The following is a 17,205-nucleotide window of genomic DNA, read 5'->3' as shown; positions in this document are numbered from 1 at the left end:
CATTTGGCCCATCGAGTCTGTGCTGTCAACAATCCCACCCAGGCCCTATCCCAATTATTTACCCTGCTAATCCCCCTGACACTAAGGCAATTCAGCATGGCCAATCCACCTATTTTCTGTGTCAAAGGACGTGTGGATATTCAGGCAAAGTTGTAACCAATAATAATTGGTGTGTAGGGTTACAGGGATAGGGCCTGGGTAAGATACTCGGGTAAGACTCGTTGCAGACTTGATGGGTCAAATGGCCTTCTGCATTGTAGGGATTCTATGATAATAATTGGTGCTCTGCCGGACTTACTTCAAGTGGCTTTGTGTATTCAGAGACTTCTAGCTCAGAGCTCTCTCGTAATTTATGAGAGTGGGCCATTTGGCTTCAATTGGAAGTTCCATCACGAATGATGTTAGCCTCAAGCCAGTCAGCATTTTTCCACACTCAATGTGTTGAGACTGCAGTATTTAGATGGTGTCTCGATGTATGTTCCTGTCTTGCACGTGTCATTGACCAGCTGCAAGTCTTCTGTCAGTCCTGTGCACGTGGTCCTGACATTCCAGCTTACCGACTGAAGCGTTGGCATCATCTTTATCTTTGTTTGTTTCATTTGCTTGCCTGGTGCAAAGGCACTTGTCGAGAGACTCTAAGCTCCAAGCACCCATTGAAACAGCTGCACGATCGCGGGTCAGCACCTTACTAGTCAGGGGCTGCCCAACTTTGGTGGCTGACCAGTGTGGTACAATAGTCCTTCCCACCATTGGAGACACCTGTTTTCTACGCCAACTGAGTTGGGCTTATTCTTTCATAACTACTGCATTAAAGCTCTGTAGTAAAACCGTAATGTCCTCTCCAGGATACAAGCTTCTACAAAATTTATGGAGACCCTGAGTTGCCCAAACATCAGGATCACCCTCTTGACCTCCATGGTTGAGTCCAAAAATATATAAAGCACATTTGGCACTGGCTTGGTTGCAGGAGTTGACGGAAAGGTTACATATTGAGCCCAAGTCATTCCCTACAAGTACACAACATCTCCATTGGCAAGTCTTCAGCTGTGCGTCCTCATGGCGACACATGGAAATTGGGTCCATCATGGTACCAGACTAAAGCTTCAGAGGAACTCAAGAGATTTGGGCTCTCAGATGTGCAGTGTACAGGACCACTGGCACGTGGGCAGGCCCTGACGTTCATCAACCAAACTCCCAACTATCGGCTAATAGCTCCACTGCCTTTTGGACACCCTAGGATAGTAGAAGGCTAAGGGAACAAACCCTGACAAAAAACCTGGGTGGAGTCCAACGGCAGACTGATGCATCAATATAATGCAAATTCCAACGCTCTGGACAGTGAAGGCTGTGTATGTAACTGAAGCATATAGGTTTAACTCTCATCCAATTTTCTACCTCACCTAGGTCAAAGAGAACTACAAAGTCTTTACCAGTTTCTGTTGTATACCCTTGTCTGTCAATATACTGACGTCTGAAGGGTTGTACAAGACTGACTGCCTATTTGGTGGCAAATCCACATGACCAGGCAGATGCAAATTTAATATGGTCAACATGCAATCTTGAAAAAAGGCACCAGGATCCATAACTTAGCCAGTTTTACTTGAGTTAGGTCAGTCAACATTTAAGAAAATAAAAATTATGTAGGCCACATCTGTATTGTTGTTAGACATTTACAGACGTTTACATGTTTCAAAACTCAAGAAATTCCAATAGCTTCCAGCCGTGTTACATACCGTATGACTAACTGTGCCTGTAGAACTGTTGGTAGATGGAGTCTCTTCGTCTGACGTGCTGTTCAAGGTTACAGAAGAAGCTGTGATACCTTCCTCAGTTTGTTTGCTCACACCATTGGTGCCACTGCTGGCAACTGGAATATACATAAATAATATTTCAATTAGATTCAAATGAGCCACTCTCAGTTTTGAATTACTTGAAAAAGGACAGTTATCAGGATATGGCTGGAAGATAAGGCTATACAGGTATGCAGCATATTCGGCATTGCATTTCCAAGTGACCCATCCATTTCACAAGGCAGAATGTTGGCACACATAACAGAAACGATCTAAAACTGGGAAGCAAATTCCTCAGATTGGATTTAGTAAACAAAACGGATCTTCTGTAATACAAGAGATTGGATTGCAAATACTTGTAGAAATGCTCAGAGATACTTTCTTACACAAACTCAACTGATTAAGCACTTTGAAGTAAAGTTGGTATGCAGGCTACAGCAGAAAGTTTTCAGTTAGAATTTAGTATGGTCACAGCTTATCCTGCATTTCTAATTATTTCAATTTCCTTGAAGTTGCTAAAACTGTAGAAACAACCATCATCCTAGACAACCTCACAGCATGACAATAGCCATATAAACCAACAATAAGTATGGGAGGGTAAAGTGGGTCCTGCCTCCTCCGTAACAAAATAAAACCTCACACAACCTCTTTCAATGCTGTCCAACCCCTTTTTACTTTGATTTCAGCCTCAGTAGTTTATAAAGCACACTTTAAAATCGGTATCAAGTTTTGCTGAAAACCTGACATGGGCAACTAACAGGAATCACCATTTCAGAGGTGTTTATCTAATGTTGCATGCTCCTATTCCAAGTGTCATCGTGCTAGCAAGAACAGCTTTGTTGAATTTACCCAGTATTTCTTCTGTGACTCCCACTTTGGAGAGTGTCCTGGATACTCAGTACCAAGGAAATTTAGTGAGCAGTTCGGGAGCGTGCCGTTCTGCAGCCCTTCTGTACTCCCAGCTGCAGGATTATAGTTGAAGGGCGGAACTGTCAAGGAGGAAATATAGGGAAAGTCAAGACATTTACAGTTTGGGTAGGTGATATTTCTCATCTATCCAAGCAAGCCAAATTGTAATCCAAGAAATATCCTTCAAAGTAAACCTTTACCTAGCTGTGTATTTTTAAAAGCCAACAGAAAATGACTTCCTTATTAAAGCTCAAGGGTTCAGATGTTTATAGCGATGAATATACATTTCATTTTCTCAACTGAGCAGTGCTTCAATCGAGAAGACGATGGGTCAAGCTTATGACATGGAAGAATCACTAAATTTTAGTCCACAGCATCACCAAGAGGTCATTAAAAACATTAAGCTGAAAGCAAAAATTCAGATTTCAATTTCTAAATGAGATTCATTACAAAAGTAAAAGTTTTTGATAAATATCAGTAATGAATATTTATAATTGGATATTACCTACACACATAGCAAGAGGACAAGTAAAGGTGTGTACTTTTGGTCACCCTACCTGAAGACTGACATACTGGAAAGGTTTCAGAGAAAAATGGCCAGGATGATTCCTGTCCTTTTGGCACTAAACATGCAATTAAACATTTTTATTGTTCACTGGTGAAAAGATTGACGAATATATAAGACAGGTCTTTAAATTAATGAGCCACACAGAATTGGAAAATAAATGCACATGCCTCAAGCAAAGTTAGAAATTAGGAGTAAATAAATTCCCGAGGATAGTGAACACGTAGAACAAATGCCTAATTTTGAGGAGGGCAGAGGGGCTGAGGTGGCGAGGCTCACTCTTAAACGAGAGCCGGATCTGTAGAGAGGGTGCAATGAGTATTGCTGAGATATTACTGGGTCTGTTTATATTTTTTCAAGGGAATGTAAAGAAAGCGTTCTTTAAGTTAGGTCATCAATGATAGTTAGGTAAGATGACAGTGGTTGTGCTGAATAACAGACTCTCAAAGCAGCTTTGATGAAGTAACTGTTTTTGACTCAGATTTTTGGGCATTCGTTTTCAGTAAAATTCTTTATGTAGAGGATTGAGAGAACATGGAATATTTTGCTGGACGGAAATGCTCAGCAGGTCTGGCAGCATCTGTGGAGAGAGAGAAAACAGAGTTGCTTTAGGTCTGTGGCCCTCCATCATAACTGATGAAAGATGACAGACTTGAAACATCAGCTCTGTTTAAGTCTCCACTGAATATTGCCAGGCATACTAAGTATTAATAACATTTTCTGTTTTTATTTTGACTTTACAAGAAATAATAATTGAGGTAGAGATCAAGGAAAAAGTAGATAAGTCATCGAAACAGCAGAACACTGGGGCTTCGCGATTATGTTTTTATTTTTCTAACGAAGAACCAGCACAGACAAAATGGGCTGAATTGCTTCATTCTGAGCTGTAGTTTCCTACATCACTGGCTGTAAAGGATGTTGGGGCATCAAGGTTATGAAAGGTGCTATATAAATGCAAGCTTTTCTTTCTTCTGTCTCTGTAAACTTCCATGACTGTCTACTAGTAAATCATAGTACGGGAATTCAGACTCAACACAAGCATGATCCTATCCCTTTCATCATATTAACTTTCCTAACTGGTGTGTGCATCTTTGAAGTAAAGCTCTGAATCTTGGTTATTTAAGCTAAGTTTCATTCTTTAATGAACCATTTCTGTAAATTCTTCTCGAACAGCTATATCCCCATTCTACAACTGTTCACAAACTAACAGCTCAGTCACACAAAAATGCAAAAATTAAAGCATACATTTAGTTTAAGCTGTACTAGGGTGAGCTGCCACAACAGAATACTACAAAACATGCAAACATATACCTGACATTGCACAAACTTGAGACTCCACTGATTGAAAAAAAAATAAAGTGCAGACAAATCCAGTAAGACTAATTATAGCATTTATTGGTTTTGATTCAGATTGTTAAGTTTGCCAGAACGTGGCTAAATGTATTGCAAGAGGTTCTGTATTTTTCTCAAAGAATGAGACATCAATTTTGCAAAACTAATCACACTCAAGCATGCTCCATCGCCCTCATGCCATTTGTGGTCAAGAAACGTATACAGAAATATTTATATGGACAACGGCAAGCAACTTTCCAAAGACATTGGATACATGCAGAGGGAAATTATAACTGAATGAGTTTTGTGAGGTGAGCACTGTACAGGACATCCAGAGCCTACTCTTGACTGGACATGAATCATAACTGGATGGTTGGTCACGTTGCAGTCTCACTACACCAGGATACACTTCTTACATGGGATTGCTTGGGATATACACAAACAGGCCAATTGGCCCCTTCAGCTTCATGTCCGTCAATGATAAAAATTACATAAATAACATTATAAAAAACATGGTTGATGCTTCAGAATCCCACCAATTAACCAAAGGTTCTGAGGCTATGTTGTTAAAGAGGTAGGAACTTCAGCTGTAATTCGCTATTAATATGCACAGCCAGTAGACCAATGTCGTTCTGTTGCATATGAAACATGGACAAGCTAAGTATTTTTTCATATATGAAACGCCAAAATACAGAATCTTTGGCCCAAGGACAACATTCCTATACAACACACTCAACATGCGTTATACAGAATTCTAAACCAAGTAGTACATTCATGGATACAAGTCCCATTTTTCTCCACTGCACAAATATGTTCACCAACATTTCAAGAAAATGAGTCTATCGAGATTCAGATTCAATCCTGCAGGTGGAAATAATTGCACATCACTCCATCCAATGGAGAATTACAGAGATGGCAACAAGAAATAAACAAATGTATAAAAAGGCAAACTATCTATAAAAAGACTGGCAAAATGCTACACCAATGAAAGCTTTGCCAAAAACCATAACATTAGTTGATAACAATCAGTACTGATCCATGCAATGAATGTCCATCATCTCCAGATCAACAGACTGTATTGAGAGGATTTTTTAAAAAATGATTTATACAATATGCAACTTGTACTTTAACATGTTCACAATCACTGAACGGGATTAGAAGCAACACTTTGCTATCAACAGAGAAAGTGAGAGACTGAGTTTGGGAAGATCCAAGAAATTCTGAAATTTTGAAACAAGAGGCCACAGCATGGCCTGAAGTGCAGTCAAATTCCTCTCTTCGTTCTTCAATTTCCATTTTATTGAGCACTGTTTTTCCCTCTATTTTTTCTCATTTCTTCCCCAATTTCATTACTTCTTTTACTGGTTTTCAATGTTATTTTCTCTTTTGGATCCTGTTTTACCATTTATCTTTGATTCTATTGATTTCACTTGTTATAATTCTTTAATTCTTCATTTAAAAAAAAATGTTCGCTACTCATTCCTTTTATCCTCTTTGCTTTTTACTGCATTGTGTTGATTTTCTTCTTTTTCAAAGCCTGCAGGGATACAGAGTCTGCTCCACCAATTACAGCTGCCAAGGCATCAACAACAGCTGCCCTTGCTCCTACTGTGAATTGAGAACCCCAAGCACAAGGATCATTTAAGTCCAGCATAAGCTACTGCCAGTGAAAGGAATGTGCCAGGGGATGAGAGCAGCGCATATAAATTTGCGAAAAGCAAGCATATCATTTGGAGCTTGCAGATGGATGAAAATGATGCATCACTAGCCCTCATAGAGGACTATACCAAGTGTCCACGATTCAACTAACTGCAGCACAATCCAGGGTTCTTGTGCATGTTATAATAATGATGATTATTCAGAGCCCTGCACTTCATGTTGTTTTTAGATGGTCCAATCTTTCCCATATGTTCAATGATAATTGGCTTACTGGTTAGGCCCTGGTTCCTAGGCACAGTATAAAATGAAATTTTCTTTATGGTGGTTCACGTAGATTCTCCAGTGGTTTAAGTCTGAATCCTGGCTTTGTAAAGGGTGTGGTTTCCCCTGGATGCTGTTTAAAGTATGTCAGCTGTTGAGTCGACTAGATGAACAGTCTGTGTATCAGTGAAGGTTAAAGGTACATTCCCCTACAATTTAAAATTTTAACAGGGACATTCTCAAAAATAATCCTGGCCTTAGTTTAACAAAATAAGGTTCATTGGTGCTTTCATCAAGATCAATCCTTTGCAGGAGGATGACTTGGATGTTGATAGTGGGAAAGGAGATGTGAGAAAAGGAAAGAAAAAAAGGAGCACAAAATGGAGGAGAATTTGGGAGTTTCCAACACCAGCTGACTTAGCTGGAGTTGGGAACATGGAACATTTCAGAGTGAGCCAATCCCTACCATTGGCAAGACTCAACATAAAGACCAATGAAAAAAATATTTCGACTAAAGCAAACATCTCAAAATTTGAATTCATATTTCAGGTGAGGTTTATTCTGAGGATTACATTTAAATTTGATGAAAATTGTAAGGGGAATGCAACTTTAACAGCAAATGCAGACTGGCAACAAAATCTCCGAGAGGTTATACAGTAGAAAGAGGAATTGCAGTTCCAACCAGTTACCGTTTTGTGTAAAGGACTTCGACTGGGGTGGCTGCAGGACAGCTGGACGTAGGACGCTCCGCTGCTGCTCCTTGGACTTCTGACTAGGAAGACCTGCAAGACCAAACAACTGATTTTACATCACCTCAGCTTTGTTTTTATTCAAGCATGCTGCTTTGAATAAAGCTGCAATTCTAGTATAGTACAACACTGTGTTGTAATGTTAAGGAGAACTGTTCCAAAACAGTCACTCCTCCTATCGAACAATGTTCGGGTACAGATCCCGTTGCTAAAAAGCAAAACAGGGACAGTGCGCAACTTGCAACACTGAGTGATGAATTTTACTGGCAGAAAAGCATCTCTTGCCAATCTACACAACCTCTAGCCAGGTACATTTCCACAAGGTAAGGAAAGCTGCAAGTAGAGGCAAGCTTAATACAGGAGATTGAGCAATGATGCCCTGCGCTGATTAGCAAGCTGTTTAAACATCAGCATTGCAGTTTAATACCAAAAAGATGCCTAACAGAAAAGAGGAGGCAGTCATTGCTAACATACAAGAGTTCAGAAACTGAAGATTTAACCCTCTAGTATCTGCAACATTGAAGCTTCCCCCTCCATGGTTGTCAAAATGTCGCAGACAAACAAACGGTACAAGTTTGTGGCAACTGCAAAGTGATTCACCAGTGTATATCACAAAGTAAGTGGTCAAATGACCAAGTAGAAATGTGGAACAAGATTGTGCATGTGATCATCGTCTGCAGTATAATCTATTAGTATGGGGACGAGCAAGATTCCAAATACTTACCTCCGTAATACAATTTTAGCTCACTACAGTTTCTGCTGAAGGAACTGCCATGATAGAAACAAAACTGTGCAACATATTGCATTAGAACATGGTGAACGCAGAAAACGTGCTTCAATTTGTGAATACAATGGCATCAGATTTTTCAGCCAACCTTTAAAATGGACTTCAAGACCCCACTTGATATGCACGAGGTGCTCTTCTTCAAAGACTGCAGCCCTGAATCTCCCTTAAGGTGTTCAACGGACACAGCCATGTTTCAGTTCCATTAGTGAAATTGAATGCATGAACAGCAGCAACTAATTCCCTACGACAAACTCGCTTTTAAACCATTTTAATTGGCGTCAACATCAAATTCAAATGGACTTGGTTGTTTACATCAAATAATTATTTCTATGGTGCAATAACTGCTGTGAACATAATACAGCAGTATGACATTCTATCCAAAAAACGCATTATAAAACATAGATTCCACATTCTTTATGATCAAGTCACCGAAATCCTATACAAATTTACATATGCCTGAATTACAGATATATAGAACAACATCTGGACTACTTTAACAACAACTTGCATTCATGCTTTCCCCCAACCCACACCTCACATGCTTTTCTATAGCTGTGTGCTGTTGTCAGAGAAAGTATCATCTCAGGAAAGAGAAAACTTTGACACCCCAGAAGCTACATGGTAATAAAAGATATCAATTTTTATGTTTTAAAAATGAAGCCCATTTTTAAAACTGCTCTGCACATAACCAAGGTATAGTTTACTGACATTTTCAAAAGATGTTGATAGAAATTACAACAGACACAGCTACCCTGCCGACCCTGCTTGTGTTGGCACCAGCGCTTCACCATGAACTACCTTGTCTAATCTAGTCTGTGTCCTTTCATATTGTTTCTTTTCAAATGCTTATTTAATCTTATTTTGAATCAGGTCATGATGTTTGCTTCAACAAGAATGTGATTAAGCATTCCTTGCCCTAATACGTGAAAAGAATTCCAGTGATAATGAATCCAACTCCATAACAATTTACTAATCATTGAAAATAAGATTTTAATTTACCTTTACAACACCTCCTATAATTTTGAAAATCCAGATTACATTCCTCATAACTCTCCCAGACCTGGTCAAAAAGCCCCATTTTGAGCTTTCCTTCATAAATATGATTAAATTCCCATATAATTCTTTGTTTGCTCTTTTCATATCTGTACTATTGTTTCTATGAGGTGTCCAGAACTGCCCAGTGGTCATTTCATACAGGGCTTGGAACTCCTATTGTTCACAATATTTATGAAAGATATTGAATGGGCTCCAGTAGTTTCCGATAACACAAAGATATGTAAGCAGGTAATGACAGAATGATTATCTTCAAATGGTCTCTGGCTGAAATGTGTCAGATTTTATTTAGATACACATCAGAGAGTGGATATAGCAGGAGATAGCAGCAAACGTGTAAAAGATTAAATCTGAGATGAACGCGTGGATTTAAGCAGAGCCCAGCTCAGAGATACACAAAGTGTCTCCTCTCACATGGAGAGCACGAGTCAAAATTTAGGGGAGAGAGCCGCATCCAAATTAATCTTTAGACAAATTAAATTCAAAATCAGGTCAGGGGAAGTCGAAACAAAAAACAGCTCCTGGTGCCCACCAATTACAAAAGGCATCGAATGAATCAGTGGACACTGCATTCAAAGTGGATTTGCCCCTGCACAACAAGTACTCCTGCTTGAGTACTGCTGGGGGGGACAGCCCGCCTGGGGGAAGCAGCAGTGGCTGTGTCTCCGGAGTGGAGTCCAGCCCTGTAACTCAGAGGGCTAAGGAAAAGAGGAGGAAGGCGGTATTAATCGGGGACTCGATGGTGAAGGGGACAGACAGGCGTTTCTGCGGAGGTAGGCGAGATTCTCGCATGGTGGTCTGCCTCCCTGGGGCCGGGATCCAGGATGTCGCTAGTCGCGTCCCGGAAATCCTGAGGTGGGAGGGAGAGGAGCCTGAGGTAGCGGTACATATTGGTACCGCTGATGTGGGTAGGAAGGGAGGAAGGGGTCATGAAAAGGGAGTACAGGGAATTAGGGAGACAGCTGAGAAAGAGGAAAGCAAAGGTAGTAATCTCAGGATTACTGCCTGTGCCACGGGAAGGTGAGGGCAGGAATGGAGTGAGGTGGAAGATGAATGTGTGGCTGAGGGACTGGTGCAGGGGGCAGGGATTCAGGTTCCTGAACCATTGGGACCTCTTTAGGGGCAGGGGTGATCTGTATACAAAAAACGGGTGGAACTTGAATCACAGGGGGACCAATATCCTGGCCGGTAGGTTGGCTAAGGCTACTGGGGAGAATTTAAACTAGATAGGTTGGGGGGAGGGGAGCTAGAAGAGTTGACTAGGATCAAGGAACTAATTGATGGGGGGGAGGATGCAGGGGTAAGGGGAATTACAAAATTAATGGTAGAGGAGAGGGTGCAAGTGAATGAAGGCGGTAATTTAGATAAGGGAGTAGAGGGAGAGGGTGTTCGCGACTCATCAAAGCGGGTCCTGATAAAAGCTGGAATAAGGACACTTTGCCTGAATGCACGAAGCATTCGGAACAAGGTAAATGAGTTGATGGTGCAAATCAGCACAAGTGGGTACGATCTAGTGGCCATTACAGAAACGTGGCTGAAAGGTGACCAGGACTGGGAGATGAATATCCAGGGGTATCAGGCGTTTAGGAAGAATAGACAGGAAGGAAAAGGTGGTGGGGTCGCGCTATTAATAAGAGATAATATCAGGGTAGTACTGAGGGATGACATAGGCTCTGAGGAACAAAACGTGGAATCATTATGGGTAGAGATGAGGAATAGTAGAGGGAGAAAGACACTAGTAGGTGTGGTATATAGGCCCCCAAATAATAATGTTGAGGTAGGGAGGGCTATAAACAAGCAGATAAGGGATGCGTGTAAAAACGGAACGGCAATAATCATGGGGGACTTCAACATGCACATTGACTGGCAGACTCAAGTCGGTAAGGGTGGAATGGAGGAAGAGTTCTTAGAATGCTGTCGGGATAGTTTCCTTGAACAGCATGTTACGGAACCGACGAGGGAACGAGCTATTTTGGATCTGGTATTGTGTAACGAGGTAGGTAGAATTAAGGATCTTATTGTGAAGGACCCTCTTGGGTCTAGTGACCACAATATGGTCGAATTTCTGATTCAGATGGAAGAGGAGAAAGTTTGGTCCCAAACCAGTGTCCTCTGTTTGAACAGAGGGAAATATGATAGGATGAGGGATGAATTGGCTCAGGTAGACTGGGAGAGCAGGCTGGCAGGTAGGATAGCTGAGGAACAGTGGAGGATTTTTAAGGAGATCCTTTTCAGTTCTCAGCAAAAATATATTCCAGCAAAAAACAAGGATTGTAAGAAAAGGGAGAACCAGCCGTGGATAACGAAGGAAATAAAGGAGAGTATTAAAATAAAAACAGCTGCGTACAGAGTGGCCAAAAATAGTGGAGAAACAAGTGATTGGGAAAAATTTAAGAAACAACAAAGAGAGACTAAGAAAGCGATAAAGAAAGGAAGGATAGACTATGAAGCTAGGCTAGCAATTAATATAAAAAATGATAGTAAAAGTTTTAATAAATATATAAAAAGGAATAGAGTGGCTAGAGTGAATGTTGGACCCTTGGAGGACGAGAGGGGGGAGTTAATAGTGGGAAATGAGGATATGGCTGAGTCTTTAAATAAGTTTTTTGTGTCGGTCTTCACGGTGGAGGACACAAATAGTTTGCCAAATATTAACGATAGAGGGTTGGCAGCAGGAGAAATACTTAATACAATTAATGTTACCAGAGAGGCAGTGCTGGGTAGACTAATGGGACTGAAGGTGGACAAGTCCCCGGGTCCGGATGGAATGCATCCCAGGATATTGAAAGAAATGTCAGAGGTAATAGTGGATGCGTTAGTGATTATTTATCAAAACTCGTTGCATTCTGGGGTAGTGCCGGTTGATTGGAAAACGGCTAATGTTACGCCGCTGTTTAAAAAAGGAAGGAGACAAAAGGCGGGTAACTATAGGCCGGTCAGCCTAACGTCTGTAGTAGGGAAAATGCTGGAATCCATTATTAAAGAGGAGATGGCAGGGCATCTGGATAGAAATGGTTCGATCAATCAGACGCAGCATGGATTCATGAGGGGAAAGTCGTGCTTGACGAACATGTTGGATTTTTATGAAGATGTGACTAGGGCAGTTGATGGAGGAGAACCGGTGGATGCGGTGTTTTTGGATTTCCAAAAGGCGTTTGATAAGGTGCCCCATAAAAGGCTGCTGAAGAAGATTAGGGCACACGGAGTTGGGGGTAGTGTGTTAAACTGGATTGGGGACTGGCTATCCAACAGGAAGCAAAGAGTCGGAATAAATGGGTGTTTTTCCGGTTGGAGGAAGGTAACTAGTGGCGTGCCGCAGGGATCGGTACTCGGGCCGCAACTATTTGCCATTTATGTAGATGATCTGGAGGCGGGGACGGAGTGTAGGGTAACGAAGTTTGCAGACGACACAAAGATAAGTGGAAAAGTGAATCGTGTGGAGGACGGAGAAGATCTGCAGAGAGATTTGGACAGGCTGAGTGAGTGGGCGAGGATATGGCAAATGGAGTATAACGTTGATAAATGCGAGGTTATACACTTTGGAGGAAATAGTAACAAATGGGATTACTATCTCAATGGAAACAAATTAAAACATGCTATCGTGCAAAGGGACCTGGGGGTCCTTGTGCATGAGACGCAAAAGCCCAGTCTGCAGGTACAACAGGTGATCAAGAAGGCAAATGGGATGTTGGCCTATATCGCGAGGGGGATAGAATATAAAAGCAGGGATGTCTTGATGCACCTGTACAGGGCATTGGTGAGGCCGCAGCTGGAATACTGTGTGCAGTATTGGTCCCCTTATATGAGGAAGGATATACTGGCATTGGAGGGAGTGCAGAGAAGGTTCACCAGGTTGATACCGGAGATGAGGGGTTTGGATTATGAGGAGAGGCTGAGGAGATTGGGTTTGTACTCGTTGGAGTTTAGAAGGATGAGGGGGGATCTTATGGAGACTTATAAGATAATGCGGGGGCTGGATAGGGTGGAGGCGGAGAGATTCTTTCCACTTAGTAAGGAAGTTAAAACTAGAGGACACAGCCTCAAAATAAAGGGGGGTCGGTTTAAGACAGAGTTGAGGAGGAACTTCTTCTCCCAGAGGGTGGTGAATCTCTGGAATTCTCTGCCCACTGAGGTGGTGGAGGCTACCTCGCTGAATATGTTTAAAGCGCGGATGGATGGATTCCTGATCGGTAAGGGAATTAAGGGTTATGGGGATCAGGCGGGTAAGTGGTACTGATCCACGTCAGATCAGCCATGATCTTATTGAATGGCGGGGCAGGCTCGAGGGGCTAGATGGCCTACTCCTGCTCCTATTTCTTATGTTCTTATGTAAGTTATTTGGAAAGAATCAAAGCGGGAAACATAGGCACCTGATGAACTTATAGAATTTGGATCTGTATCTGGCAGAAATTTGCCAGGCTCAGAAGTAGGCGTAGCAGGAGGATCACCACTCTGCTTATTGTGAGACCACAAAGGCTGAAAATGTAAAGAATTTGGCTTATTAATCATATCCCGAAGCAGGTATCTAGTATGAGGCAGTCACCAATAAGCAAAATCGGTTACTACATCGTGCCTGGGGGATGCTGGACTACAAGTCCAGATGTTATACTTGTATTGTGCAAATCAATGCTGAAACCAATTCTGAAGTAACTTCTTTTAAATGACTATCTCAAACTCCACGCAGGTACATTTGAAAGGGTTCGGGTAGCAGTGCTCAGAATGATTTTAGGAAGAAGGCAATTAAATAATAAAGAAAGATTTAAGCTATTAAAATGTTTTTTTGTTGAAACTTTTGTTTAGAAGGGCCTTGACGCAGGAGTCTTCAAAATAATTGGTAGTGTAATGTTGGAGCAAGAAGCTTTTGAAACATGGATAATCAGCATAAAACTGGAGCACAGAAGAGCAAAATTCAAACATCTCAGGGTTGGAAAACCTACTCAGGGAAACAGACATAGAACAGATTCCAAGAGATAGTAATTTTAGTTGGTCCCATATCTGTTGAAGTTAGATGGTAATAACAATGCGCAAACCTCTTCAAAGCAAGTAGGGAAGTTTTCTTGGCAAATCAGATAAAAACAATAGAACACTACACTAGATGGAGTAAGCTTGATGAATTACGTGCTTCATTGTTCACTTGGGTCGACACAGATTTTAAAGGCTTCATGACCCATTTGTTACCCAGAAATTGTGTTGATATTCACAGCATATCTTTTGAGATATTGAATTTGCATAAACAGTTGCTACGGAAAGCTCTACTACCCCACATACGATCCCCAACTCATCAAAATCTACCCCAGATAAATTTCAAAACAGGATTAATTTTAAATGAGAAAGTTTTCCAGCCTTTTTTATATCAATGTAGAAGTATTCTTCTTTACTGTGATTTGTGGATAGGGTCCATGCACTGTGAGAATTCTCAAGATTAAATAATTTATGAAATAGCTGAGTAGGTTTTTTTCTCTTCCTCTTCCAAGTTTAAGGTCATCTTAAAGAAACGTTAAAGTAGTCACAAGTTGAAAGAAACTGGCTTACTCCTGGCCAAGAGATCAAGATTTCTCATTTAATTTTGTCTTAATTGTTTGACACATGACTTGCGTAGCACTCCCTGCAAGAAATATTTACTTAGTTAAGCCTTTTTTCTGGATACTAAATAGAACCACCAAGAGAATGAGATAAAAAAAGTTACATTTCCTAGGCATTCTCTTGACCACAAATGTCAAGTGGTTGGATGTTTGTATAGTGAGAGCTACTTTATTTTCTTAAACAGCTTAGAGCATCTAACGTCCATAATTAGATCTATATTCAACCTTTCAATATTCATAGCAATACAACTGCATTCAAGGCAATGGAATCATAGTGAAAACTAAGTTGTTTATAAAAACGATCATTTACAAAGCTTTGCAATTTAAACTGTGACATAGCAACAGTTTGAAAATCCACCTGCAGAATTATAACTAAGGCCTAACCAAGTCTCAAACAAGATCATGCCTTAAAACCCAACATTTGTCTGCCTAAAAATCAGACCCAAATAGTATCTTCTTAAGGAAGTTGGGAGGATGAAATAGAGGCAAACATTAAAATCTGTTCAGCTACTTTTACTGCAAACGTAGGATAGTGTTTTATTAATTTACTCAACAAGACAAATAAAAGGATACCTATACTCTATACAGACAAATGTTAAGATGGGTATCATTCTGTTAAAAACCAATCTTGGTTAATTGGCGATATATGGCAATACTGGCAAAACTGGTGCTGCATGCACGTTGGCTCGACAATGAAACTGAGGCTTTATATAGAATTACCACAAAAGAAATGACACAGCTACCCAAAAGTAATTTTCCCATCAATTTAGTGAAAGATGGTCTACTTTAAATTATTCAGCATTGCCAGGATCAATACACAAGCTGCCGATCTAAATATACATACCAGTGGAGGATATCCACAAAGCCCCCTTTCAGCTGCCCTTGAACATCAATATAGAAACTTGGTTTATTGGTTGAGGATTTCTAAGAAATTAATCCTTCAACATTGTATCAAACAAAGAAATGAAAATACTCTCACATCGGAACTCTTTCTCATGATCTAAATAAGCTCAGATAGAATTGATGAATACAAGGCATACACCACAAATAAGAATTATGCCTCCATTCAAAAATATCATACAAGTGCAAACTACAAAATTAAAATGCACCATTTTAATGCTAATCCACTCTTTCCAAATATTTGCTTTCTAATAACTGTTCTGAAGTGAAACACTTAAAAAATTGCATGCAAAATAACATCAGCCACAATGTTTGTCAAACTGGAAAATACTCAATTTTAGCTGATTTGCCTATACAAACTAATTGTCTGATGAAAGAGGACAGTTACAAGATTCATAATTCACTTTTGTGTTCATAAATACAGTAACAAAACAATCAAATGGTCTGATGAAAGAAAACTTCACATTTCCCCAATGTAATGCTATTAAGTTACTTCGCTGATATTTAATGATCTTGTTAGAGAGCATTTACAGACACACAATGCAGTCTGACATCGTGGTAGAGACTCAGCCATAGCGACTGTCACTTGTCGCATTTAGTTAAAAAATGTTTGAACAGCACTCGTTAGTTCCATTTTTAAAAAGAACAATGCCAAGTGGAGTACACATACAAGCCTGGTTTACATCTAGTGAAACACCTTTTAGTTTGGATGCCCAGTTCATATTTATATTCTACATTAAGAGTTTTTACTTCAAAAGTGTATCATGTCTCTAATGTGATACACCACAACAGAAAGAAAATAACACTATGAATGTTTTCTAGCAGACAAACTCCAGTTTCAAAAAGGAAAAATATGATCAGGATTGAATGTTTTCAACTCTGCTGTAAGATGTTGATACACAAAACATACATGAGCATTCCTATGGACACAATAGAGTCATATCACCCGCAAGCAATAGAGAGGGTACTGTGCAAATTTACTACAATGATTATGTGGAAACACAAATACGAAGATGTGGAAATTGGGACTGTTTTTGCGAGGATATTTAAAAAATTAAGAAATCATTTGATTAGGATGTTTAAAATTATTGATGGGTGTTAACAGAAAAAGATTGTTTCCAGTTGAGGGGGATCTGTTTCCAGTTGAGGGGGTAGAACAGGCAGACATAGATAATAATTGACATGCAAGAGATTTAGGGTAGAGGGTAGGAATACATCACAAGGTTTGGGATTGAAGCAGTTATTGTTTCAATATGTAAGAATAGATATCTGAAAGGGGAATGAAAAGATGAGGCAACAGACCTGACATACAGGATTAATACTGGAAAATAAAAACCAGTCTGAGCATGTGCAGCAAGACCTGGACAATATTCAGGCAAGGGCGAGGTGGCAAGTTACATCCGTGCCACACAAGTGTCAGGCAATGACCATCTCCCAACAAGAGGGAATCTAGCCATCGCCCCTTGATATTCAATAGCATTACCATCTCTTAATCCCCCACTATCAACATCCTAGAGGTTACCAGTGAGCAGAAACTGAAAAGGACCTGCCATATGAACACTGGGGCTACAAGAGCAGGTTCAAAGGCTGGAAATTCTGCAATGAGTAACTCAAAATC

General features: G+C 40.4%; 1 protein-coding gene across 11 annotated transcripts in view; it reads right to left on the bottom strand.

Annotated features, from left to right (window-relative positions):
• Nucleotides 1-17,205, bottom strand: part of ranbp3b (RAN binding protein 3b) — a 97,306-nt gene that overhangs the window by 39,350 nt on the left and 40,751 nt on the right. For 6 of the 11 annotated variants that reach the window (XM_078198443.1, XM_078198438.1, XM_078198445.1 and 3 more), the window contains one exon: nt 1,734-1,867. In XM_078198443.1, the coding sequence (XP_078054569.1) occupies nt 1,734-1,867 (134 nt within the window). Of the gene's footprint in view, nt 1-1,733; nt 1,868-7,205; nt 7,299-17,205 lie in introns of all 11 variants that reach the window. The other 5 variants (XM_078198435.1, XM_078198441.1, XM_078198439.1 and 2 more) reach the window with 1 other exon arrangement.

This window comes from Mustelus asterias, chromosome 26 (assembly GCF_964213995.1).
Source record: "Mustelus asterias chromosome 26, sMusAst1.hap1.1, whole genome shotgun sequence".
Lineage (NCBI taxonomy): Eukaryota > Metazoa > Chordata > Chondrichthyes > Carcharhiniformes > Triakidae > Mustelus > Mustelus asterias.
This window is presented reverse-complemented; position numbering and strand designations above follow the sequence as displayed.